General features: G+C 49.7%; 1 protein-coding gene across 1 annotated transcript; it reads right to left on the bottom strand.

The window, feature by feature from the left end:
• Nucleotides 1-474: 474 nt before the first annotated feature.
• Nucleotides 475-23,686, bottom strand: LOC122379536 (myristoylated alanine-rich C-kinase substrate-like). Its single transcript, XM_043361811.1, has 3 exons — nt 23,496-23,686; nt 2,837-2,960; nt 475-2,278 (listed from the first exon to the last, which is right to left on the bottom strand). The coding sequence occupies exons 1-3, from the start codon at nt 23,526-23,528 to the stop codon at nt 939-941; spliced, it is 1,497 nt and encodes a 498-aa protein (XP_043217746.1). The 5' UTR covers nt 23,529-23,686; the 3' UTR covers nt 475-938.
• Between the last annotated feature and the right edge of the window lie 1,324 nt (nt 23,687-25,010).

Raw genomic sequence — 25,010 nt, forward strand, 5'->3', positions numbered from 1 at the left:
AAAGAAAGAACATTGTTACTATGTTTTCTTTTATGAGGATACCTAATGAAAAATTTCGAGAAAATGAAATTTAGAGACTTTAAGTCGTCTTGTTATATTATACATTGTTCCAGGGATAAAATAAAATCGTTTCGACTGTGTTTTATAATTATACTAAAACGCCTCGAAATTTACGATAAGAAGAACAACTTAATAGTCCAGCAATCTGCAAATTTCGTTGTCTGCTGAGCTCGGGCGGTGTTACTCAACGGTCGGTGTTACCCCGAAAAATGTAGACATTTACTGAATGTGGAATAATGCAATTATGAACAATAAGAAAACATTTGGTTGATGTATGTAAAATTGATGCGACAATCCAATGAAACTGAGAGATTGATCATTTGGCCAAAGATTACGTGACTAGACCCTAAAAGGTTAAGGGTGTCGGTGTTCCCCCGTCTTCCCCTAAAGTAAGTCTGAGTTACGTGCAGTTGACATGTGCGCAGTGATTTTTATTTCCTATAACCATGCATGAGTGACATTTTCGCATCCACCATTCCAGCTGTTGCAATGCCCACGCAGGCAGCTGGAAAGCGGTGCCTTTGCTTAGTCAGACGCCACATATTCACTGCGCGATCGACGAGCGTGCTACGTTCGTTGAAATCGCCAGCAGTCAGCGCACCATCGGTTCGGCACAGCCGCGACAGCCGCCCCGTGGCGCCCCCTGAGCAGGTGCGAGAGACGGGATCGGGTGCCCGACCGGGACGCCATCTATTGGACCGGTGTGTCCCTGCGACGATAGGTCACACACTGCTCGGCTGCAGTGTCCAACAAGGCGCCAGTCATGCGCAAATTCCGGTCAAAGGGATATTTGACAATTGTATCTTGTCACATGGGTTTTGTTAAAGGTGAAACTTGTACCACTGTCTGTAAATAATAAAATAAAATATACACCCGATCTACAACACGGCCGCCAGAATGTCCTCCTCCTCTTCCTCAGCCGGCGCGGGTGGCGCCGGGGCGGCCGACACTGGCTCTGGGTCAGACGACTCAGCAGCGGCGGCGGCGGGGTCACTGCCGACGGACTGGACAAGTGCCAGCTCCTCCTCAGTCCCCGCACTGTCCACCGCCTCCGCTGAGCTGAGGTCGCTGACCTCCGCTACCGTCGAGTCCACGGCGTCGCTCACGCTCGTCTGCACGGTGTACTCTTTCGTGTCCTCGGTCTGAGGAGCCTCGACCAGCACGGATACCCCCTCAGAGCTCACAGCGGGCTCGGCAGCCACTTGGGCAGCCACCTCAGCAGCAACATCGGCCACTTCAGCAGCTCCATCAGCCACCTCGGTAACCACTTCAGCAGCTACATCAGCCACTTCGGCGGCTTTATCAGCCACTTCGGCAGCTCCATCGGCCGCTTCAGCAGCTCCATCAGCCACTTCGGCGGCTACACCAGTCTCGGCAGCAGCCTTCTCAGAGGCGACTATTTCTTCAAGAGTCTCCTCGCCGCCCAGAAGTTCTGCGACCGATGCAGTCACGTCTTCCTCACCGGTGGCGGGAACCGCCTCAGGAGCCATCTGCTCCTCTCCAGCGCTCTCTGCTGTCACGTCGGGCTCGACGGCGCCTGTGACATCCTCATTCTCACCGACCGGGGCCCCGGAAACAGCCGTGGAGACGGTTACTTTGATGGGGTCGGCGTCGACCTCAGCGGCAACCACCGGAGATTCGTCCGGAGTGACCTCACTGGCGACATCGGAGCCGTCGATGGCATTGCTTTCGGCGGCCTTGGCCTGTTCCAGGTCCGCCTCCGCGGTGACAATTTCCTCCGCCTGCTCGGGGATGGACTGAGGCGGCTCCTGGCTGAGTGCCTCTTCCTGTTGGGCGGGTTCTGCCTCCTGCTGGGCGGGTTCTGCCTCCTGCTGGGTGGGTTCCGTCTCCTGCTGGGCAGGTTCTGCCTCCTGCTGGGTGGGTTCCGTCTCCCGCTCAGTCAGCTCGGGAGCGGCAGGTGCAGCAGCGTCCTCAGAAGCAGTGGCCTCGGCGGGGACAGCCTCTGCGGAGCTCGGGGGCTCGTCGGCAGCCACCGACTCGGCCTCTGCCTCCTCCTGGCTCTTGGTGGGTGTCTCCTGGATGACTACCTCCGGCTCGGCGGAGGTGGGCGGCGCCCCGCTGGCTCCCGGCGCCGTCTGAGAGCTGGCCTTCTCCGCGGCGCCTTCTGCCGAGTCCGTCTCCTGTGGACTGGGCTCCTCCGATGGCTGGGCAGCCTCTGCAGACGCCGCCTCCGCCTCCGACTCGGTGGCGGCGGTATCTGAAATGTCACCGGCTTACGTCAGCGGGCAGGATCGATTAGAGCAGACACCGTGATAATGAAGCGATACGTCGGACATTAATTAAGAGTTGCCGTGATGAGGAACACAACCGGTAGCGATAAAATAAATTGGATGACAGGACATATTGAAATTAGCATTAGCAACTTAATCGGCTGAATATAGTATATGATTGTCCAATGTATACCAATTGTCCGGCCGGACATTCAGGCCTGTGTTGGACATCCGGGCAGGTTTGAATGCGAAGGCACTAAATGCATCGGATGACCGATACTTTCACCCACAGCTAAGCCGGGCACATCAGCGAAACTTGGGCCGCTCAACAGGCTTGTCAGATGCACAGGAAATCGTCATGACAGAAGCGGCCTAAGCAACCACTTTCTACCGTCGCTTCGTGGAAAGGGAAAGGTGAGTGCATTGTGCAAATGTCCAACAATGAGCCATGCGCTGTCCTGACTGCCTTGGCATGTAGTTCGGCCGGAGATGGGCTTACAATGACAGAGAGATACATAAATCAATGACAAGTAAACGCCACGTACCATTCAGTTGGAGACTGCGCGACTGTCCGTAGGCTCTGTAGACGGTCAGGCCGGGGCGGACCTGCTCCAATCCGCTGCCATCGTCCACGGGCGCTGATTGGCAGACGTACGCCAGCAGCAACACCTGTCGATAGGAGACGAACACAACACCGCACATCAGCTTCAATCGAATACGAGCTGCACGATACCGAGCAGGAAACTTTACTTAGATGTTGCAATATTCTGCAATTGAATGATTAATCACTGATATTAAGCACCTCAAATCGCTGTACATACCTCATCTGATTCTGATCCGCATGAAAATATCACTACCGGCTGGTCAGACAACTTATTGCAACATGAGCTCGATACCAGTATAGATACCTACACATATGCGTATAATATTTTCCGTGCGCAGCAGACATGCATAAATCCACACCGAAGGCAGGCACACACAACGGCACGCAGACTGTCACCCAGACCGTCCCGTCCGTCGTCCCCGGGGCGCTCAGCGAGATGTCATTACCTCGGGCCGAGCCGGGGAAGCCGACCCGGGGCGGAAGGGCTGATTGGTGCCGATGTCGCCAACCAATCGGCCCGGCTCACCGGCCCGGCACGCCAGGAATAGAGCGCCGGCTATTGTTGGAGTGGGCTGCTACCACGCGCGGGAGCCCGGTATTCCCTGCCCAGATCGAGTTACTCTGTGCTGCCCACAACATTTGCGAAAATCCAGTATACTTCCTTCCTATAGGTAATGATGATAATAGCCGTTTTCACGACGGACTATCCGGCGAAGGCACCTGACTTGACCAAATCTGCACCTAATTTCTTTTACAGCAAATATCTTCATTTTATGAATTTATTTCAGTGTTTTAATCGATGATGCTCTCTGATAATATGACAAAGCAGGCATATAAGCAATTAGTGCAACAATAGCTGATAGCTGCTAAGACTTAAGAGATACACTGAACCCGATTTGACCAAATCTGCACCTAATCTGTACCAGATGTGCACCAAATGTGTACCAGATGGCCGTCGTGAAAACGGCTAATCTTTCACCAGGTCCAGATAAGCCTGTTCCCCTTTTCTTTTGTCGGTTACAAATGTTTTTTCTTCTTCTTAATAATCGCACTAGGAGTGATATATAGGTACCTTAGCCGATATAAGCCGCTTTCACGACGACCATCTGGGACTTACACATTTGGTGCAGATTAGGTGCATATTTGGTGCAGATTTGGTCAAATTAGGTTCATTGTGTTTCTTATAAGTCGTCAGTTTGGGCTGCACAGATGCCTATAGACCTCATTTGTTTTTTTTTTTCAAATGATCAGTCTTTATTTTGTATTAAAACACTGAAATATATTCATTATATGAAGATATTTATTGTTAAAGAGATTTGGCGTGAATTTGGTCAAATTAGGTAGTTTCGCCAGACAGCCCGTCGTGAAAACGGCTATTTAAAGCGGGAACACTGTTGAATGGCTGACGGGAGGTGAATGGTGTGTTGTACCATTCAATAATGGGACGAACATCTCCCATTTCCCGATACACTAACGGAGCAGAGAAATAACACAACGGAGGAGGAAATTCAGCGGAGGGAGGTAGCCGCTTGCTTCCGCCGGCTGCCCAAGTTTGGACGGGAGTCATCTATTTGCAAGGAGGAACACCACGGCCGCCGTTGCATTGAAGAAGCTGCGCTGTATCGACCTCGTCCGATCGTCAATCACCCTTCTTTAATCAATCACCGGGGAGGCCCGTCCCGAACAAACTGCACAAAAAACACTCGCGCGGGAGGATATGCCTTCAGGCACGCTAAAAACATTGGCTTCTGACTATCTTCCTTCTAGACTAAACTGGTTGGTTAATTATCCACCTCCATTGTCTACTGTCCTTGGCGTTACGACAGACTTGCCCCAGCCTTACAGCCCTCTTGCTGATATAGGACAGCTTGACCCCATGGTCTAGGCACGGCTATTTGCTGTCCTTGGACGCGCACATTTACCTCAGTCCGTCCACTGTGTCCTCAGCTGACTGAGGACCCCCCAGCCCAGTCACCATCTAACCGTACATACATACACTTGTTCTTGTTCACCTGCTCAATGTCCAGCCCTGGACAGACAACGCTGTAGGATGCCACACCTGTCCCGACTGACCGGACCGGCAGTACCGCCGCCCCTCCCCCGCTCTCTCCTGACCTGCCCTGATGAGTGAGTGAGCTCTCCGCGCCGGTGAGAGGGAGTGCACCGGTGAGAGGCAGCCCGGTGCGTCGTGAGAGTGGATCGAGGCCGCCCGGCCGCCCGCGGGTGGAGCCCGACCGGCCAGTGAAGGATGTTTGCTGCGTGCGCTGGCGGACGGCCCTGGCTGGGTTGTAGAAACGATCACGGCGACGGCAGCTGATCGGCCGAGACAGCCCAGTCCGCATACTCCTATATTTCAATTTCACATCTGCAATGACCTAGTCGCTGGCTACTGGGTTTGGAAGTCTTCTAGAATTTCAATTTCCGCAACGAAGGTAGATTTGAAGTTACACTCACGTCTGCTCTTATGTCCCTGCCTTCCAGTTCACTGTTCCTGATATTACCACTGTGTGCATGGTAGGGATATACGGGTTTATCCGAGCTCTAGTTTATGATTATACAAGATTACCCAGGGCCGAGGTTATGTTTCCGGTCAGGCGGGGCCCGAGTAGCGCGCCGGACCGATTTATGCTGTAAAATACTTCAGCACCAGTTTCATATTTAGCTCCCTAATATAACCGGACGGACAGCGGAAAATCCATCAGTCGTGCCGCCCCCGCTAACAAGGAAGCCTTATGGGCGGCGGCCACCATTCCCCCGGAATGCCGGCCAGCGCTGAAATAGGGCACCTAATGGCAACATAACTAGTCATATCTTTTAAGTCTCTCCCCATTCATGAGAGCAGAGTGCACGGGTACGCTACGTGGCGGCAATCTTGCCAGCGCGGTGAGAAAGCCGGTGAGCCGTGATGACAGGGCGTGTGTGCAGCGCCGCAGCAGCACGCAATGGGCCTATCTCTGTGGCCGTGCTGCATATATGGAGCACCATCGCCGGGAGCCCCGGCCGGGCGGTGGCTGCGACCGCAGCCGGCCAGACGGCGACCTTCTGATGAACACCACGCCGCCCGCGCCGGCCTCATAAGGCAATCAGTTACCGCGCCGCGCCGCTGAACTTTTGAGCGGCAATTTGGCTGCGGCGCGCGCCGACACGATGTCTTTATTGCCCTGTTGAATGGCTGTAGTCAGCTCACGGTATCGTTACGTCGGCCGCTGATGGATGGGTCAGGTCAGGTCAAGGTCAAGGTCTCCTACCTATCTTCCGGGTCAGCGCAGGTTTGCAATAAAGAACGGCTTTTAGTTCGGTGCCCCATGCATGCCTGCGCGCGTAAATTTAAGCGATACGTTGCCATTTTACTGCATCCAATCTCGAGCATTCCATACTGCATAGGTACTCAAAGTCTCAAACATTCATTTGTGTTTATACCCCAAACCAGCTCGACTGGGGGGCATTTGTAAATTAGATGACCCACTACATACAAGTTTAAAGCAGATTGCCTTGCATAACAGTGAATAAAACGCTTTACTCACGTATTTTCATTAAACCTGATGATTTTATAGGCTCAGCCTATTTCAATAAATCCTGGGCTCAGTAGTTTAATCACCTGTCCCATGACAGCCTATGAATGCCTCAATAAGCCGCGATTGACGAAATGCGCCAGGTGTGTCCCACCTACCGTGACTATTCCTACGCACCGCAGCCCTGTGCTGGTTTGCCCCTCCCCTCCTGAGGTCGCGCAAGACCGGCCGACCGCCAGAAATAATTCTGTTTGTCGCAATCGGAGGCGGTGCCAGCCGTCACGCACCGTATCGATAGCGAGGGGACTGTCACACGGCGGTGGTCTGTACCCGCTGACTGGAAGATGGTGCCACCACGGCGTTCATTCTGAGTCCGGCGCCGAGCCCGACCGAGCTGCCTAACTTGATAGAGCCGTAATGAGAGGGAGCGGGCTGAAGAGCGCCCGACCCTGGTCACTAAACTAGATGACTGGGCCTTCAGTCTGCTCTCGTTGCTGCGGAACTGCCTGTTCACGCGATTATCCAGATCAGAAGCTGACGGCGGATCGCGCCTTTGGCCGGCGCGAGCTGTTACCAGCGACCCGGGATATCCCAGATAAGTCCTAACGGACGCGGCGCCACCCTATCACGGGAACAGGAAGTCCGGGGATTTGCCTATCGTTATGAAGTATTGACATGGCTGCGACGCTCTGGCCTCCATCCCCCGTGGAGAGGAGCGCAAACGACCATTATGGCGACCCCGCTGAGGGGTCACACGACACCACAGGCCAGTGGTCCGCGGAGAGGACTGGCGCGCCTGGAGGCACCGCGGTCGGAGGAGGCCGGCTGACCGTATATCACGGCGTGACCGCTTCATGCTCCGTGATCACTTGTAATATCCTGGTTAGTGGGGAAACTGATGACCCCGGCTGGCCATTTCCTCCATTTGCACGGCGCGGCCGGAACGGTGCCAACCGCTATCTGCGCTCTCTGGGCCGCCCACGCCCCCCGCCGGCGCCGCTTCAGAGCGAGCCGTGAACGGGCCCGCGGCGTCACGATAGGGGCCTAATGACACGGCGCGTCTGGGCGCGCTCATTCGGGCGGAGGGGCAGATACGATAGCCGGGCTGAACGGGCGCTGATGAGGCGCTGATTGAGCCGGTGTACCGGCCGCTTCTTCCCTCTCTGCATCGAACTCCCCGTGTCCCTTCCCCGTCCACCAGTGACACTGCACTGGCTGAGCTGGGTCGTGCGTAGCTGGACTGTGTTCCGCCAAATTGTATGATACTCCTTCCCCGTACAATAGCAGTTTCAAAGACATTTTTCGTCTTTGGAAGTTAAAACGAATTGCGAAATCGTCGTAAACAAATTAGCTGATCAGCAAGGTGCAAATCCTTGCTGAAATGTGCGACTACAAAATGCATATTTGGCTACAAAGACACATTCGTTCAAATAGTCGCACAGCAACTTGCTCCGTGGGCTTTAAATTTGGGCAGCTCAGAATGTATTTAAAAGCAGAGTCAAATTCAAGCAAATCTGATCGAAATAAAGGCCATGGCGTTCTATCCTGAAGCGATGAGGTGACAAATTAAATGCTTTCAGGAAAACTATTGTTAAATGATTCAAAACTTTACTTTAACTAAATTATTTTCTAAAACCGTTGTGTAGGTATAAAGTTATGAGTGCCTCATTTATTCCTAGCCTGTTATATGTGGCATCAACTTTATTCAGCTTACATGGACGAGTGACATAAAATTATATCAACAGCCTGGCTAGACCTGACCAAAAGTGACTTGTTCTCTAGTCTAAAAGCAGTCAATACGCCTTGATATGTGAAATGCTCAAAATATCTTTTCTAAAACTTATTGAAATTAAAGGAAATAACTAGTTCACTTTTAACATGGAGTTTTCAACTGGAATAGCGGTTTGGTAGCTTGAGCTGAAACTAGCACAAATCAGGAGCTTTTACGGCCCAACGATCACCCTAGCAGACGAAGATATGCCATTTCTCGTTTTTTTAAGAGTGCCTTGTAGAGGAATGAGTGTCTTGCTGAGGAATGCAGTCACGTCATCGTCAGCCAATCAGCATGCTGCTCACAGCCAATGCAGTGTGCCTAGGTTTGAACTACGCGATATGATTGGACAACGCGTAATAAGCTTCCGCGCCAAACATTATTTTATATAGAATATGGTTCTTCCTATATAATTAATCTGGGCAGTAACTACTATTCTGAACAAGAAAGTAACTATTCCCTTTAATGCTGCTTTCGGACGCAGTTAACCCTTATTTATGGATTCATCGTTTTGCATCGGACATTTGGACGATTCTATGTTTAGGGTAAGGTGCCTAATTAGCGACCCACTTAATTTGAACCGTCATTGCCATAGGCGGCGGAACGGGGGGGGCACCGGGGCACCGTGCCCCCCCTTGAATTCTGCAAGGGGGGCACCAATAGCAAGGTGCCCCCCCTTAAATTTGATGTATTAGTACCAGGGGCGGATTCGGGAAAACTCCAAGGGGAGGGTCATGAATCGAAGTGGTGCCCCTACCTATGCCCAAAATTAAAACCTCAACGGATTTCGGCCACTTAATTTTGGTGGTGCCCTATTTTCAGTTTTTTATTTTCTTTATTTTTGGTTAGTCATGTGATGACTGGTGCCCCTGCTAGGCCGCTGGTGCCCCTGGAAAGACTGGAACCTACCTACCCTGCCCCCTGACAAGCCTACGATGGGCCCTGACATGACTTAGGTGCCCATGGGCCCTGACAGGCCCGTGGTGCCCCTGACAGGCCTGTGGTGTCCTTGCTAGGCCTGTGGTGTCCCTGGGCCTTGGCAGGTTTGTGGTGCCCCTGTTAGAACGCAGGTGCCCTTGACAGGTTTGTGGTGCCTCTGACAATCCTAAATTGCCAACGACAGGCTTGTGGTGCCCTTGGCAGGCCCATGGTGCCCTTGCGAGGCCGGTGGTTCCCCTGCGAAGCTGATAGTGCCCCTGGCAGGTCTGTGGTGCCCCTGGAAGACCTGTAGTGCTTTTGTTAGGCCGATGGTGCTCCTGACAGGCCTGTGGTGCCACTGACAGGCCCGTGGTGCCCCTGCTAGGCCTGTGGCATCCCTGGCGGGCCTGTGGTGCCCCTGTCGGCTGTCAGGCCTGTGGTGCTCCTGGCAGGCATGTGGTGACCCCAGGCCCTACATAAGTCATGACCCATGTGACCTCCACCCTGGGATTCGCCACTGATTAGTACTGCGATGGCTTCTTGGGAATTATACATGTAAGATAAATGGAATTTATCAAACGACAATAAGGAAGAGACAAACACATAGGTACTTGAGGATCAGCTTAAAGTTAACCACACATACGGGCAGGGGTGTAATTTTCCTAAAATGATTGTGGGTGCCTAGCTGTAGGGGCGCCCGGCGCCAGGCCGTTTTGGGGCGGGATAGATATTCTTTATGTGGGAGCCTAAATTAACACCGAATTTGATAACATTGCTAGCCGAATGGCGCTTCAAGTGACGTGTCTGACTAAGCAAATACACGCTTAAAAGTGGAAACTGACCGGAAGGACGTAAAAAAGATGTAGAGAGGCGCCATCCAGTAGGAGGGGCACGAAATGTGGAGGCACCAGACGGTTACGACTTACGAGGGCGCCGTGAGACGATGAAAAGGGCGCCATTCTCTTAGGAGGGCGCCGAGTGATTGAAAACGCTATGTGGTCCAGGGGCGCTAAGAGGCCAGAAGGGCGCCGCACAGTCAGTAATGCTACGTTGGTGGGGACGTGGGGGCGCCAGATGGTTACGAGGGCTCCTTGAGATCATGAAAAGGGCGCCTTTCTCGTAAAAGGGTGCCGAGTGATTGAAAACGCTATATGTGGTTCAGGGGCGCTGAGAGGCCAGAAGGGCGCCGAACACTCGAGGGATGCACGGTGAACAGAGACCTAAGGACGCGAGATGGTCAGGAGGGCGCCGTTAGACCATGAGAATGGCGCGGTGCTGTCAAAAGTGCGCCATTCTCCCAGAAGGGCGCCGAGTGATTAAAAACGCTATATTATCCATGAACGCGAGACGGTCAGGAGGACGCCGTTAGAGCATGCGAAGGGCACCGTGCTCTCGAAAGGACACTTGCAGCCTTGTAAAAGACTTGTGGGTGCATTTTCATCATTGTGGGGGCATAATTCAGGATTGTGGGTGCATATGCCCCCACAAAGAGATATAAGATTACACCCCTGCATACGGGGGTGAACTGCCATTTTCGTTTAGTAAAAAAAAAAAATCAAAAAAATCATCGTGTCAGGGCTGTGACGAAAAATAAGTGGCCTAAATCCGATGAGAAAACAGGATTTGGGGGTACCCTAGGTTTGGCTCCTTGAGCCATGGTGCCCCCCCTTGTCTCAAATCGTTCCGCCGCCTATGGTCATTGCTCACGCTCTGTAGGTGCCACTGTGTTACTGGCTTGATTTTCGGAGAGATCGTTCATTTTTCTATTAAAATATAGTCATTTTCTGCCCCAATATTCACTAACTTATTTGTAGTGAGCATTTTGGCAAACCATTGCAAAAAACGCTAATAGGGAACTCTTCCCGATTAGCGACCGGGGAGGGTCGCTAATAAGTCTATGGGTTTCCCCATATTGAAAATGGCAAAAAATGCGACGCCTGAAAAGATGAAATATGATCTCAAAAAAGGTAGCCTATACGCAAAGTACTCAATCACTCGAACAGGAACGTTTATTCAACACATTTACGTAAGTAAAAACTGATCACGTGATGCACCGAAGGCGAAAAGAAGGCGGAAACCCAAATTTTGCGGGCTATCTTGTATGATATTCGAGGTCCTCGCTGAATTCGGCACCCCTGCAGTCGGTGACGACATTTGGCATCCCCTGCCACACATTGCAAGCTTCACCAACACCTCATTTTCATTTCTCTCTTTTCCCCTTTCTTTCCCTTCTTGAGCTATTTGCGACCATGTCAGGCGCAAATAGGAAATATGAGTTGCGACACATTTTTAACCGCCATGCTGTGCACAGTTGAGCGATTCACTATGGGAAAACGGCAATCAATTAAAAAAGGAATGTCGATTAAGAATAAAGAAGGTGCATCATCCTAATGTGCATCGCTTTTCGTCAGAGAGGGCCCAAATACATACGTTTTGGATAAGAAACTCGTCATTTTTTTAAACTCACCTGAAACGTCCCAACAGAAACATCGACGATTGGAAAATAATTTAATTTGATAACCAAAGTATGGCTGACCTTTTGACGATGTTTTAACCCCGTTTTCTCCTGCCAGTTTTTCTGTAGGGGGGTAGGTCGCAAATCGGAAAGGGTCGCTAATTAGGCACCTTACCCTACTGCAACGATGTCCATACAGAAAATAATCCTTTTTATAAAAAAAAAGTTTTATTTTATTTTCTGATCAAGTTAAGCATAAAAAATCATAAATCCATTGCAAAAAAAAACTTATCTCAGGAAAGTAGCTATTCCCATTCATGCATGCTGCTTGCAGACTCATTTAATCCTTATTTATGGATTCATTGTTTTGCATTAGACGATCCAATGTTTATTGTAACGGTGTCCATTTGTCTTTATGGAAATTTGTTAGCTTTTACGTTTAAGGTTATCATCTCAATGACAGGCTTTCAACGAGCATTTTTTCAATAAGCAGTCAATCTAAGAGGCTTGGTGACGGCTGGACAGTCTGCGGTATATAAAACTATGTGGTCGGCGCTAACAAGAAAGGATAGACGAACACTTTGGTGGCTTCAGGTCAAGATGACGACGTGGAGAAGGCAATTAATTACCATGTTCGTCGTCAGATGTTCATGGAGCGAACATATGACCCACTGCGACATCCTGCAGAGGCCGTTTGGGGCCGGCTAACCATCCTCCGCAATTTCCATGTTGTCGGAACCCAGGTAATGCTATTATGATGATTACCTATGATATGCTGACGTCCAATGTTGATCTTAATTTACTCCTTCAGCGAATACCAACTACAACGTTTCGTTGATGTTGAATTTCCGCAATGTTGATCATACGTTGTTCCAGCGTCGCTGATGTAATAAACGAGCGGTGATCAGAGTCCCTATTTCATCAGGAGTCTTATTATCTGTCTGAATTTTATAGAATAATCATCGCACTATTAAATTGGTCGACATCCAGTCCTCATTATTTATTAGTTTTGTACAATATTTCCACATGCTATGTGATCTTAATTACAATTCATTGTAATTCTGTAATTAAACTGAAGCAAGAAAACAATTACTCAAGTTCGATCGCTGAAAGCAATTTAACCTTCGCCCCAGTGGAGGGGGGGGGGGCATATGTTACCACTTACCACCCTGTAGCGTTTTTTGCGTGTGAATAAAAAAACTTAGAGTAGCTTTTTGTACATCAATTTTAGACAATGTGTGAAATTTTTGACCCCAGATCATGTCAGGTCAGGTCACCAGGTCAAGTTAACTGACCGAGACTAAAAAAGTTTGCAATCATGTCCAGCCTGCAGTGTTCGTCAGAAAGGCATTAAACTTGGTGGATTGCATGATGTTATGGGCGCCTATAATTTGTAGGTATATCTCGGATTTTTTTTTTATCTCCGTGACATAAGGTCAGGCCAGTGGCGTGACCATACCATTATAAGTCAATAGAAAAAATGAAAATGCCTCTAGATCCGTGTGTACGCATAGGAACAGTCCAAATATTTCAGAATCACAATGATTTGGACCACCCGTGACGACCAAGGTGTCTTTTTTGCTGATAGCCTCTAGAAAGGTCATCCGATGTCATTTGAGGCTACAAACAGATGTTTGCCAATAACTCTCGATTGGAAAGAGCTAACTAGAACGCTCGGGATGGTCTCATTGTGTTTGGCTTGCCGAGACGCATCGACTGATATGCAACATGACCTTTTCCGGTCATGACCTTGACCTGAGGGCAAATTTTCAAGTTGACCCTTTAAGGTCAAATTATAGTTTATTCGACTCGTCTCGGTAAGAGGAACACGATTCTGGTAATATAAATGTCGTGGCTTTTTTTAGTCAAAAGTTATTGTCGAAAAATAATTTTCGTAAAAACAGCTATTTTTGGAGTTTTTGCCCTCTGGAGGCTAAACCGTTGACCTGAGGTCAATTTTGATGATGACCTTATCGAAAGAAGAGTTCAAAAGCTATCGAGTGCTTTTCCATGCGTTTTTCTAGCTATCATAGTTCCTGAGGTAAATGCATGTTTTCTGAAAAATATAATGACATTTGGCAAATTTTGACCTTTGATGATCTCTAGTGACCCCAATATTGCTCTAAGATGAAAAATGACCGAAATCAGTCCCACGCACAAGGGGGAAAAGCTCAAATTATTGAGCGCTCAAAATATTGAGCGTGTGACGTCAGAGGCTCCCATAGGCGTAATGCTGAGGGCTCAAAAAATTGAGCCGTTTCAGGAACACGTTTTGCAAAAGCAACTCGCAACACCTAGGGAGAAATGGCAACACCCTAGGAGAATCACTAATGATGCAAAACAGATAAGCCTTTCATATTTTTCACTGCTCAAGCTTCAATGATTGGGGGAACACCAATTTATAGGTCGAAATCTTACGGCATACCAGGATGACTTAAAAACAGGCCAATATTTATGTCGAAATAAAAGTTATTTTTTGTCCATTCACGTTTTTTACTAGGGTTCTGTTGGAAAGAGCATTTTGAAATACTTTCAAACGTACGCATTGAGAGCTATCGACTGCTTTTTACCGCGTCTTTTTAGCCCTCTCAGTTTTTGAGTTAGAGGTGGGTGGTAACATACCCCCCCCCCCTCCACTAGGGCGAAGTTGGCTGAGACCGCCACTGGGGCGCAGATTAACCCTCGCCGGCCGAGGGGGGCGGGTGCCGCCCCCCCCCCCCCATAGGGTTTTTTCGCGATAGCTCCGAACACGCTGGCGATAGAGAGCTGAAACTTAGCATACCTGACCTTTGATCCAAGCCGGATCTTTTTACACCAACCGAATTTTTGGGTCAGGTCAGGTCACTGACCTATGACGTCATAAGTGAACCTCTGCACGGTCTTCAGATGTCGCAACTTCGCAACGCCCTCACTGCCAGAGGAGATGTCACAGGGAAATGAAACTTGCAGGATCTAGTATCCATTATGAGTCTCACAACTTGTATATCTCGGATTTTTCCTAAAGGTCATATGAGGTCAGGTCATTTTCGTGACCTCACCATTATAAGTCAATGGGGAAAAATGAAAACTGCTATTCTGGCGCCGGGAACGATCTCCAACTATCTCAAGCACACAGAATCGTGATTTGATGCACTCCTTGCAAGGTTAGATGCGTCACTTTTGCAATGTTGACCTTGCGTGACGTCATTTATGACGTCATCAAGGTCATATTAGTTTTTCGTCGATAACTCCCGATCAAATTGAGCTAGCGAGTCGGGAAAGCCACCAATGGACTTAGGAAGACCTGCCGAATCGAATTATATGCGACATGACCTCTTTCGGCCAACTTCGTGACCTGGGGGTGCTGACCTGACCTTGACCTGAGGTCAACACCCTAAGTTGACCTGACCCGAACAAAAAGTATATCATTCGACGCGCCTGAGCGAGGCGAACACGATGCTGCCAAAATCGCGGCTCTGCGGCCGTTTTTTGCGAAGTTATTCACCAAAAACTGAACCGTACCATGGGGCACTTGACCTGACCTCGGAGGTCACCGGTTGACCTAGGACCTTAAAATCGGGTACCAATCTCTGCGTCTCGTAACGGCGCACACGCTCGTCTTTTCCGCGATGCACTAGCTCCACCAGGGGCGAAACAGCGAGGGGGGGTCGTACCCGCCCCCCCCCCCTCGGCCGGCGCGTATGTAGAAAACCAATAGGTCCGGCGAGGGTAGTACATATAGGTACTGTGCTCATCTCAACTAAAAAAAAAAACGAATAAAGCGCGAGCTATCTTCTTTGGTCTATGATGATAGAATGAATTAGTAATTTATGAGAAAAAAAAGTAGGTACTTGAACAAACTATTAATTTCAAAACTGCAGGCAATTTTTTTAGCATAATTGGTAGGTATTTGCAAGCGTTGGCCGGGGCGACGACGGCAGCGTCGGCTCTCAAGCAGATGACCCAACACTCAATAGTGTCACAAACTCACAACTTCAAACTGTTATGTTCCAGTAGTTTCACTAGGCCGCGTCCTTTAAATTATAACCAGTAAAACGCCTTTTGGGCGAAGAGCGAGCGAGCGAGATAGTGAGCCCTGTACGTGCGGGAGGGCAAGAGAGCACTTCCAACGGGCTTGTGCAAAGCACACTTCTAACCGGTCGCTAGCGCTGTGCCAACTTTGAACGCAGGCCCAGCAGTTCCTGAGATCTGGAAGCGGCATTCTGCACGTGCGCACGTACAAACGGGGTCCAAAATGACTTTTGCACGGCACCCTTTTAACCGGTCTCAACCGTGTACCAAATTTGAGCGCAATCGGCCCAGCCGTTCTCGAGATCTTGAAGCGCCCCTGCATGTGCGCACGTGCAGTAGCACCCTTACCGCAGCACATGGGCATGCATTGCCTGGTGGGCGCCTACCTGTGTGCCAATTTTCAGCGAAATCGCCTAAGTAATTACCGAGTTATTGAAATGGAAACAAATTTGACACAACTTCTTTTTGCATTCTGCACGCGCAGTGGGGGTCACTTACATAGATATATCGTATCCAACCTTTGGAAGAAGGGATGCAGCTACCCTACAAAAATTACCGCAAGACAATTGCCCAAGCGGCTGCTGAGATACGAGCCTTTCAAAATCACTATACTTTTGCAAAACAGCTTGAACACCTTTGACTTTTCACGTGGCCTTGACGTGGCCCGTGCCACGACGGTTCATGAAATGTATCAAAAGTAGTCAATTACGGGGTAGAAGGAATAGGAATACCCCCCAAAAAAGACCGCAGGCCAATCGGTCCAGCGGTTGCTGAGATATAAGGCTCTCAAAAGCGTTACAGGCCGGGCCGGGCCGGGTCAGGCCGCTCATACTGAGATTTCCCCGTTATATTGAAAAGACTTCGCTTCGCTCGCCGCGCTCGCTCGCTTATAATAACGCGTTAAATAATGCTCCACATATGTATGAGCTCTCCATTGAAGTTCATGTATCCTGCAGGTGAAGGAGGATTTGCGTGTGTCCTGCTCAGTGCTCAGTGTCCGGTAACCTGTCGATACCCTCGGCTTACTGGCGATCGGTTATTGATAAACCGCTCGACCCGCACGGAGCGGGGACCCCGTCCGCGCCCAGTGATTGTATCGGCCCGCAGCGCTGATGACCAGGCCCCGGTTCCACTCCTGCACCCGTGACATATACGAGCACGTGCCACCAACAAATATGTGGTTAAGACAAGCTCCAACCAACAACGAAACTGTTGTATTCCAACCTTGAACCCAACTATTGGGTAGGTGTAATGTGACAGATGTGGTGACTGACAAATTATCTTTATAGTTTGTCATTACTGCAGGCGAAAGTCCAGTTGGAAAAAGTTACAGTTGGAAAAAGTTAGATAACATTCGCATTCGGTTAAAATGAAGGGCACCGTACCAAACATGCCATACCTAACTACATGGATAAATGTGCATATGTCGATAAAATCAAAATGTAATCAAGATAAAGATGAAATGTTAGGTCTGCATTGGCAAAATAGCAGCCTGTTCAAGTGAAAGAGGCATGTCTCCCACAGTCCTGTTTCAACCTTAGACTATGAGTCGCGTTCATATTCCGATGTTCGGCCGGCTCCTGGCGTCGTGCCTGGCATCTGGAGATATGTTGATGTGAGGTGTTTTATTGAAATGAATGAGGCAAGGTGAGCCATTTCATTTGCCTAAATGGACGAGCTCGATGGAACAGAGGGATTAGAGCGGCTTACAGGGCTAAAAGCACACGAGAACTGAATCCAATGGAGCTCGACGTCCCAGTCAGATCTGTGACGGCGGCTCGGCACTCCATTAATGGAGTTTCACTCCAGACGGCGGACATTACAGGGTGTCTCAAAATTAATGTCACACCTCCCACAACCTTTATTTTGCCTTCTACGGCGCAATATTAACCCTCGTCCGCACATGGGGGGTGGTTGCCACCCCCCCCCCCCCCAGGCAGTCTTTCTGCTCTGCACTCAACATTTTTAGAGCTAGAAGGCTGATTTTTCGTATAGCTGCTCGTCTATCCTTTCTTGATGTCCACTGAAAATTTCAAGTTTCTGTGATTTTTGGTTTTGGAGATATGACCTTGTTTTTGAGGTCATGTCATGACCCAAATGGCCAATTCTCAACATCTTGCGTTTGCCATGGGCCTTGTGAGCTTTTGACACCCTGATTTCGGCCTTTTTTGCCAGTCTTACCTCCCACCTATCATGGAACATGTTGTTCGACGATGTACAGGGGTCAAGGTCAGGGTCAAGGTCAACCTAGGTCATCTAAGATAATTGCGTTTTAGGCAAGCTGAATTTACTTTTTGTGAAGTTTTTTGACTGCATTTTTGGTAAAAGCTTCTCAGATCATGATTTCATGTGATATGGACCCAAAAACAATCGGTGCACACATCAGTATACACACAGACACACACAGACATACAAACACATAAGTGACCTTGACCTAACTTGACCTGAAATGACCTCAGCAGCAAAATTCTGGTCGGATAGTGTGAGAAAGAGGTTCTAGCTGGCTTGGCACCAGAAAACAGCATCGTCATCGGTATTTGATAAGCAGCGCACTTGATATCCAACGGTGACCCAAAACAGCAACATTTTTTAGTTTGACCTGACCTGGAAGGTCAATGACTGACCTGAGAAGGTAAAACTGGGTATCATCGGATTCGTCTCTTCCCAAAGAATCTTTTTGGTCTTTACTGCTAAGTTCTATCTCCAACAGGAACGAAATGGCGCGGGGGGGTGGCAACCCCCCCCCCCCCCCCCATGTGCGTTCTAGGATGGGAAAATGGCATGTGCGGGCGAGGGTTAATATAATTTCGCCGGCACTGGCTCCCAGACCATCTTAGCTACATTCTAGTCACGTGACCTTCGAATTTTTGTGAACCTGACCGGTCAAGGGGTGTACGGAGGTCATTTCCGAGGCAGTACCCAGCGCGCGCGGACCAGGTGTCCAGGATGGCAAAACTGCAGAGCAGATCGTCCCGCAGCGGGGCATTCAGCATGCGGGTTGCCGGCGGCATTACCCACGGCCAAGTCGCCAGGCACTGGGCATGAGTTGCCGCACGATTTGGCGCTGGTTGACACGCGACAGAAGCGGATAGACGCCTGAGAACAAGCTAGGTCGCGGCAGGAAGACTTCCGCCAGCCGGGTATAAGCGCAGATCGTCATTGCGAAGTGCGGAGATAAAGACGGGCTTATCCACAAGGAAACTGGCAAGGAAGCTGTTGCCTGGACTTCTGCTGAACATGTCCAGAGTCATCTTTCAACGGGTCGGCGCCCCGACTCATCGAGCTAGAACGACGCAGGACTGGTCCAGATCGAACTTCCCAGCATTCTGGGAGAAGGACAAATGACCGGGAAATAGTCCTAACCTGTCGCCGAGAGAAAATTTTAGGGCGATCGTCCGGTAAGAGGTGAACAAAATGGCACCAGCATAATCTGAAGACACACTGACCAGGAACGTTCGATCTGTCTGGTCCAAGATCAGTCCCCAGAAGCTGGGCATGCTGATGTCTAGTGATGACTGATGTCCCGGACCGTATGTTTGCCCGTATCAGGGAGAAGGTGTGATACATATGTAAGAAAAGCGCACTTCTCATGTTTGCTATTTTCATGCAATTGACGCTGGAAGGGTGTGACATTATTTTTGGGACACCCTGTATAATGGAAACGCGACAATGGCACGCAATATGATAAAACACAGATCTACATCTTTGAAAGAAGCGAAGGTGTAAAACATATTGCTATCGACAGGAAAAATGCTGCCTATATGAATCGCCGACTACCAAGCGTTTCAAACAACATAACATGACCACTGGCCGGTGACCATTTTATAGGTACTGGTCATTTGTCGATGCCTGCATTGCAACCATTGTATTACCTAAATAATGAGTACGGAGTAATCAACTCTTCTTTGAGCAAATATCAATGTAAAGCATGACTTTATATAACTTAACATTGCATACCGGAATAATTAGTACGGGTGGTTAAGTTCATAGCGAAATGCATAACATAAAAAACGTCTAATGTAGGTACTGTCATCGACACATAACAGGATATACGAGTAGACAGCTTATCTATATAAGTCTGCTTTGATCTCATGGCCACTGTAGCAGCTAATCAGAATTAGATGTGTCTTGTTCCTCACAACTAGGTATATGACAAATTCAACAAACGATAAACTTTTATATAATCCGTATGGTCCCATTCGTCCAACGACAGTGGCAATGACTGGCACAGGTGATGCCGGAAGCGCGGGCGGTGACTTTGTCGGCCCGCTGACACTGAAACTGAGACGGGTTTCGGACCGACCGGGGGGCAGAGGCGGCCTTATCTCAGTCTCAAGGCCGAAAGAGAGAGCCGCGCGCGAGCCTTGACTGCTGCGGCCAGCACGGGGCTCCGATCGGCAGCCAGGCTGGCGCCCAGAGCCGCACGCCGTGGCTGCCGGGGCCAGCATGGGACTCCCGGGTCGGCAGCCAGGCCGGCGCCCTGATGACGTCAGGTGGTTAACGGGGGATCCAACATACCGGCCCTCTGGCGACGTCACAGGGCAGGTAGGGTCAGGGTGACGTATGCAGCGACAGGGCGGATTTAAAGTGATGTCATCTTGTCATGGGACAGAGAGCTCATTAGCCGTCGGTTAATGAACATTATCCGGCAAATCGGTTTGGTGGAACTTCAGTCAAAGTGCCGCGCTGTATATAGGTACCTATGCGTGGACAATGGGATGGGAGGTTAAACACCACACTGCACAGTGGGGATTTTTCCGATCTAGCACGTATTTATTCGTAGAGGGCAAACCATAGGTAGAATTGTAGCCAGATTGTGCACAGATGTTGGCTGGTGTGTCCTGGTGAGAATTTTACCTGTAAATGTGCATAATCAACATAGTACAGGGGGTTCAATTGGACCCCCCGCTCAGCCGTTTGGCCCCTGATCAAGCTAGAGCTTCGCGGAAAAGTCAAACGTGCTGCCTATGACGAAATGAGGCCGAATATATCCAATTTCAAAGTCCAAAGTCATAAGCTGACTTTCCAAGTTAGTTTAATGACCCAACTAAAGTTGGGAAATCGAGACCTCTTGAAACTTCGCAAAGTTAGGGTGTTACGGGGTATTTTGGGGTGCTGATCACGAATTTCATGTTAGTTTTGATCACAGACGATGTCTGTATGCATTTAGGCCAGGTCGGGTCAGGTCAGGTTAGATCAACTAGTAGGCGTCCTGCCGGCCATTCATAGAAGTGTCACCTACTACTGATAGCTTCGTAACATGGAACGAAGGCACCAGAACTACTTCGTAAATATTCAAATGGCTGCTAAAATCGAAATCAGCACCAAAAAGTACCCTAGAAACAAGTAAAACTCGAAAAAGTGGACCAAGGTCATCAAAAGGTCAATGACCTTGACTTGACCTTCACGTGACCTTGACACCCACCATTATGCATAGCACCAACATCATTTCACATATTTGAACGTTTAAAACCACAAAAAAGACTGGAAACCGCGGATAATGTGAGCTGGCATACGCCGAATCGCGATTCCGGCCAAACATAGTCTCGAGAAATATGCCACAGGTCAAAGGTCAGTTGGGTCAGAGTCATGAAATTTTTAGGTTAGATGTAAAATTGATGATCTCGAGGGCACCGAAAGTTTCGGCGCGATCGGCCGCTTTTTGCGCGAGTAATTTGCGGAAAACCATGGGGTTTTATCCGACCCCTTCCCCCTCCCCCTCCCCACAAGTGCGATGGTTAATAAGGTTACGGTATGTATAATTTACGCTTGTCATCCTATTCCTAATGAATGTGTCTCAGAAAATATGCATCATATAAATCACGAAGTAAAATTATTCGCCTATGTCCGGAACATGCTGTTTGCCCTAGCGCTCCTCGAGTGGGGTGTTAAGATACTCTAATGTGAATATTCCGTGTTCAGGCAAGTTTCGGCAGCCAAACTAGGCGTTGTCTTGTGCAGGAGAAAGTGGCGAATTCGATATGATATATTTCGGAGTGGAAAAGTGTGGAGAACATTGTTGATTTCCTACATTTATTTAGAATACCATTCCTTCAATATGGTGTCTGTAAGGGTTTTTTGTAAAGGGCATTTTTGTGACCTTAGTAAGGTTGTGGCATACTTTCTGTTTGCCATTCCATTCCTAATAAAGGTGCCTTTCAGATGATATGCAACTTTAAGACCTCGCAAGATTAAAACCAACAAGACAGGACAATGAAATTGAGCTATACTTTCGGGCCTTGCTGAGCCCATTGAGTAATCACGCATGAGTGTGAACTTTGGGCGCATTTTTCCTAGTTTTGCTGTGGACATACAGATAAAACAATGCCATATATGAAAAATTCAGACATTTCTTAGCCCTACTGACACAAAAAATAAACAAAAATCCAAAAAAGATTTTTTGAATTAATAGGCGCTAGATCGGAAAAATCCCCACTGTGCACTGGCTTAAATGTCAACTTAGATACACATCCTGCTATACTTCGGCTTCAATTCAAATTTACCGTGTTCAAACAATACCTTTCAAATGTTTTTCTGCGTTTTAAACGTACCGTCCGAAAAGTCGTGCTTATTTTTAAATGCTAACTGGTTTCGTCAGTGATTGGGCACGACTTAAAGTCAGAAACGTGCCGTTTTGAAACTCATTGAAGCGTTGTTAACGACTTTGGATAATCGTTACAGGTCTCTTGGAAAGCGATGACAAAGCCAATCATCAATCCATTACTTGTTAGTGTTCCACCGGTTCGAACACCCAGAGTTAGCTTCGTTTCGTTTGGACCTAGTGCACCCGGTCTGAGTGGCTGGAGACTGGAGAGGGCGGCGTCCCGTTCTTGCCCATTGCCTGTTACCTAAGCTGTTCCTGCGCATAATTTACACGGGCCTTGGGACGGACACTTTCTCTCGGCAGCTCCTTCGGTACGCCCGTCAGCCAGCGGCGGAGAGAACCCGACTTGATCCGGGGCATCGTAACTCTATGGCTTATCTGTTCGACTCCCAGCGAATTAGGTGGTCAACAGGTAGGATTTGGTCACGGCTTACCTGGCTATTCCACAGCCAAACGGACCGAATCTCAGCTCGCTGGCTTTTCTCTTTTCTCATAATTTCCTATGTGGGTGGGAAGTGGCATCGCTCGCCTGCGGCAAGGTCACTATTCACTTCACTCAGCCACAGATGACTCGGTTTGCTAACAGCCCGGAGCCTCGCCCTGTCTGGCTTGCCTAATACCTACACCCGGTTCCCTTTCGACTCGCGTGGTTGGCCCACATCTCAAGGAGCCAGTTCTAACCATCTTAGTGCATTCCTTCACAGTTCACACTACCGGGTCGGGTAATACCCGATCACAGCTCAGCACGATAAGTCCATCATTCGGCGAGCTGACGTTAATGCCAACCAGATTAACCACTAACTCACCTGCTTGGCTCGCTCACTGCACGAATGAGCTTACATCTCAGCTGGTTCAACGCTCGCCAGGCTAGCCCACAGCTCACTTGGTTGGCTTTCGGCTCATCTACCTGGCTCAGTCATGGCTCACTTATCTGGCTTACAGCTCACCTGCACTAGCGGCGGAACACCTTCAATTAAGGGGGGGGGGGGGGCACTGCCGACTTTTGGTCCCATTCTTTCCATACAACGCCCATAGGGCTAATGTTAGAATGCCAAAATCAAAGGGGGACACGGTGCCTCGGTGCCCTCCCCGTTCTGCCGCCTATGCTCACCTGGTTGACTAACAACTCCTTTGGCTGGCTAACAGCTTCCTTAGACTAAGCCCTGGCTCACAGTTCACTCGTTTGGATTTCAGCTCACCAGGCTGGCTTGCATAGCTCACCTGGTTGTCCCAAGGCTTATCTGGTTGGCTCACAGCTCACTCGACTGACTCACAGACCACAGTTCACCCGGTTGACACTGGATAGTTGTTTCACAGTCGTGCACTCACCATCAGAGCGAAGAGTGGCCGATGAAGCTCCATATCCTGTGCAGGCGAGAGACGGGGAGAGCGAGCGAGTGCGCGCGCGTCTGCAGAGCGAACCGTGCGGCGTGCGGCGGCACTGAACGCGCTCTGGTGCGGCTCTGTGTCGAGGCCGGTCCCACCGGGCGGCCGCCGCTCACTGCTCGGCACCGGGCCCTGAGCCGCCCGGCCCGTCCCCGCCGCCGCCCGAGCCGCCCACCGCGGCCTCGTGAGAGCCGGATCACCCTCCGCCGGCCCGTGAACGCGCCGCCAGAACCGGCCGCCGGCAAACGCCCCGCCACACAGCCGAGAGCCTTTTCATTTGTCGAAATTATCGGCACTGGAGTGCGCTCGTATGCTACGACCATTCCGACCAGGCTCGGTTTGGCTTCTCGCTGAATGGCAAACAGGATTATTGACATCACAGTGGCATTCAAGTCGATGATGAGCATGATATGAGATACAGGGCGCTTCCAGAAATTCATATAGAAGTTGGGCTCGAAAAACGTCAGCTCCTCCGGGCCCTAATCAGGATGACTGAATGCCGACAATATTCTCTTATGATCAGCAGCGCCGGAATGCCCTGGCAGCGCTTCGTCATTTTCAATATGCGGCCGGAATGTGTGCCCGCTGCCGCATTTGGACAGTGTAATAAGGCAACTTCTATGAACGCGTTGGCCAATGACGCCCGGTATGAGCCTAACGAAATATGCCGACGGAACCGGATGTCATGAAACTAAAGGTAATAGGAGACGCATTGTGAGCCTCAGCTCTCGTCTTCCTTATTACGTAGAAAATCGGTTTTAAAGCCGCTATCACGGTGAAACGGATTGGTTCTACGGTAGTTTATGTAACGACTATGTATTCATGCTTTTCAAGACAATTGCCGGCTACAGCCAGTAAGCTGAGCATCCTAACTCTCGAAGGTCGACGGCACTGCCTGACACCTTATGTAGGCATAATGATGAATAACGATTCAATCCACCAGCTATGGCCTCCAGGTAACCTCAGAGGGACGTTGCACCGCGTCGGGGCGAAAGTGCGGAGGACGATCGTCACTTTCTCTGTGTACAGAACATCCACAACATTGCGGTTGGATTATACGGCGACAGAGCTTGCATCATGTTCGGCTGTTGGTCGAAACCGGCTTCTCTGCCCATGCAAGGCGTGTCGCACCGCACTGAGTCGCAGTGGGACCTTCCCGCCGATGGAAAACGAGGTGTTTCGGCCGATCCAGGAAGTTTATTGGAACTATCACGCTTAAGAACTTCGTGTCTATGCATTGCTAATGGTCACTAAACTTCGATACAAATGATTTGATGCCGCAGTTTTATAAGACCTGTTCGAGTCCCCGGTATCGGACGGTGTCGGTGACGTTTTGTGACTGGCGTTGTCGGGTGAGGCGTTATTTAGGCTGTAGTGTTCGACTGCCGGTCTGTGAGTGCCCGACTGCTGGTCAGCCGCAGACACACAGTCGCCGCTGTCGGGTGAGGTGTCGGTCTG

This window comes from Amphibalanus amphitrite, unplaced genomic scaffold (assembly GCF_019059575.1).
Source record: "Amphibalanus amphitrite isolate SeventyFive unplaced genomic scaffold, NRLGWU_Aamphi_draft 000080F_arrow, whole genome shotgun sequence".
NCBI lineage: Eukaryota > Metazoa > Arthropoda > Thecostraca > Balanomorpha > Balanidae > Amphibalanus > Amphibalanus amphitrite.

Excerpts from the sequence above, each read along its gene's own strand:
- LOC122379536 (XM_043361811.1), bottom strand. The coding sequence starts at position 23,528 with ATGGAGCTTCATCGGCCACTCTTCGCTCTGATG. Across the intron at positions 2,961-23,495 it reads GGCCACTCTTCGCTCTGATG|GTGTTGCTGCTGGCGTACGT; the intron begins GTGAGTGCACGA and ends TCCTATCGACAG. Across the intron at positions 2,279-2,836 it reads GCGCAGTCTCCAACTGAATG|ATACCGCCGCCACCGAGTCG; the intron begins GTACGTGGCGTT and ends GTGACATTTCAG.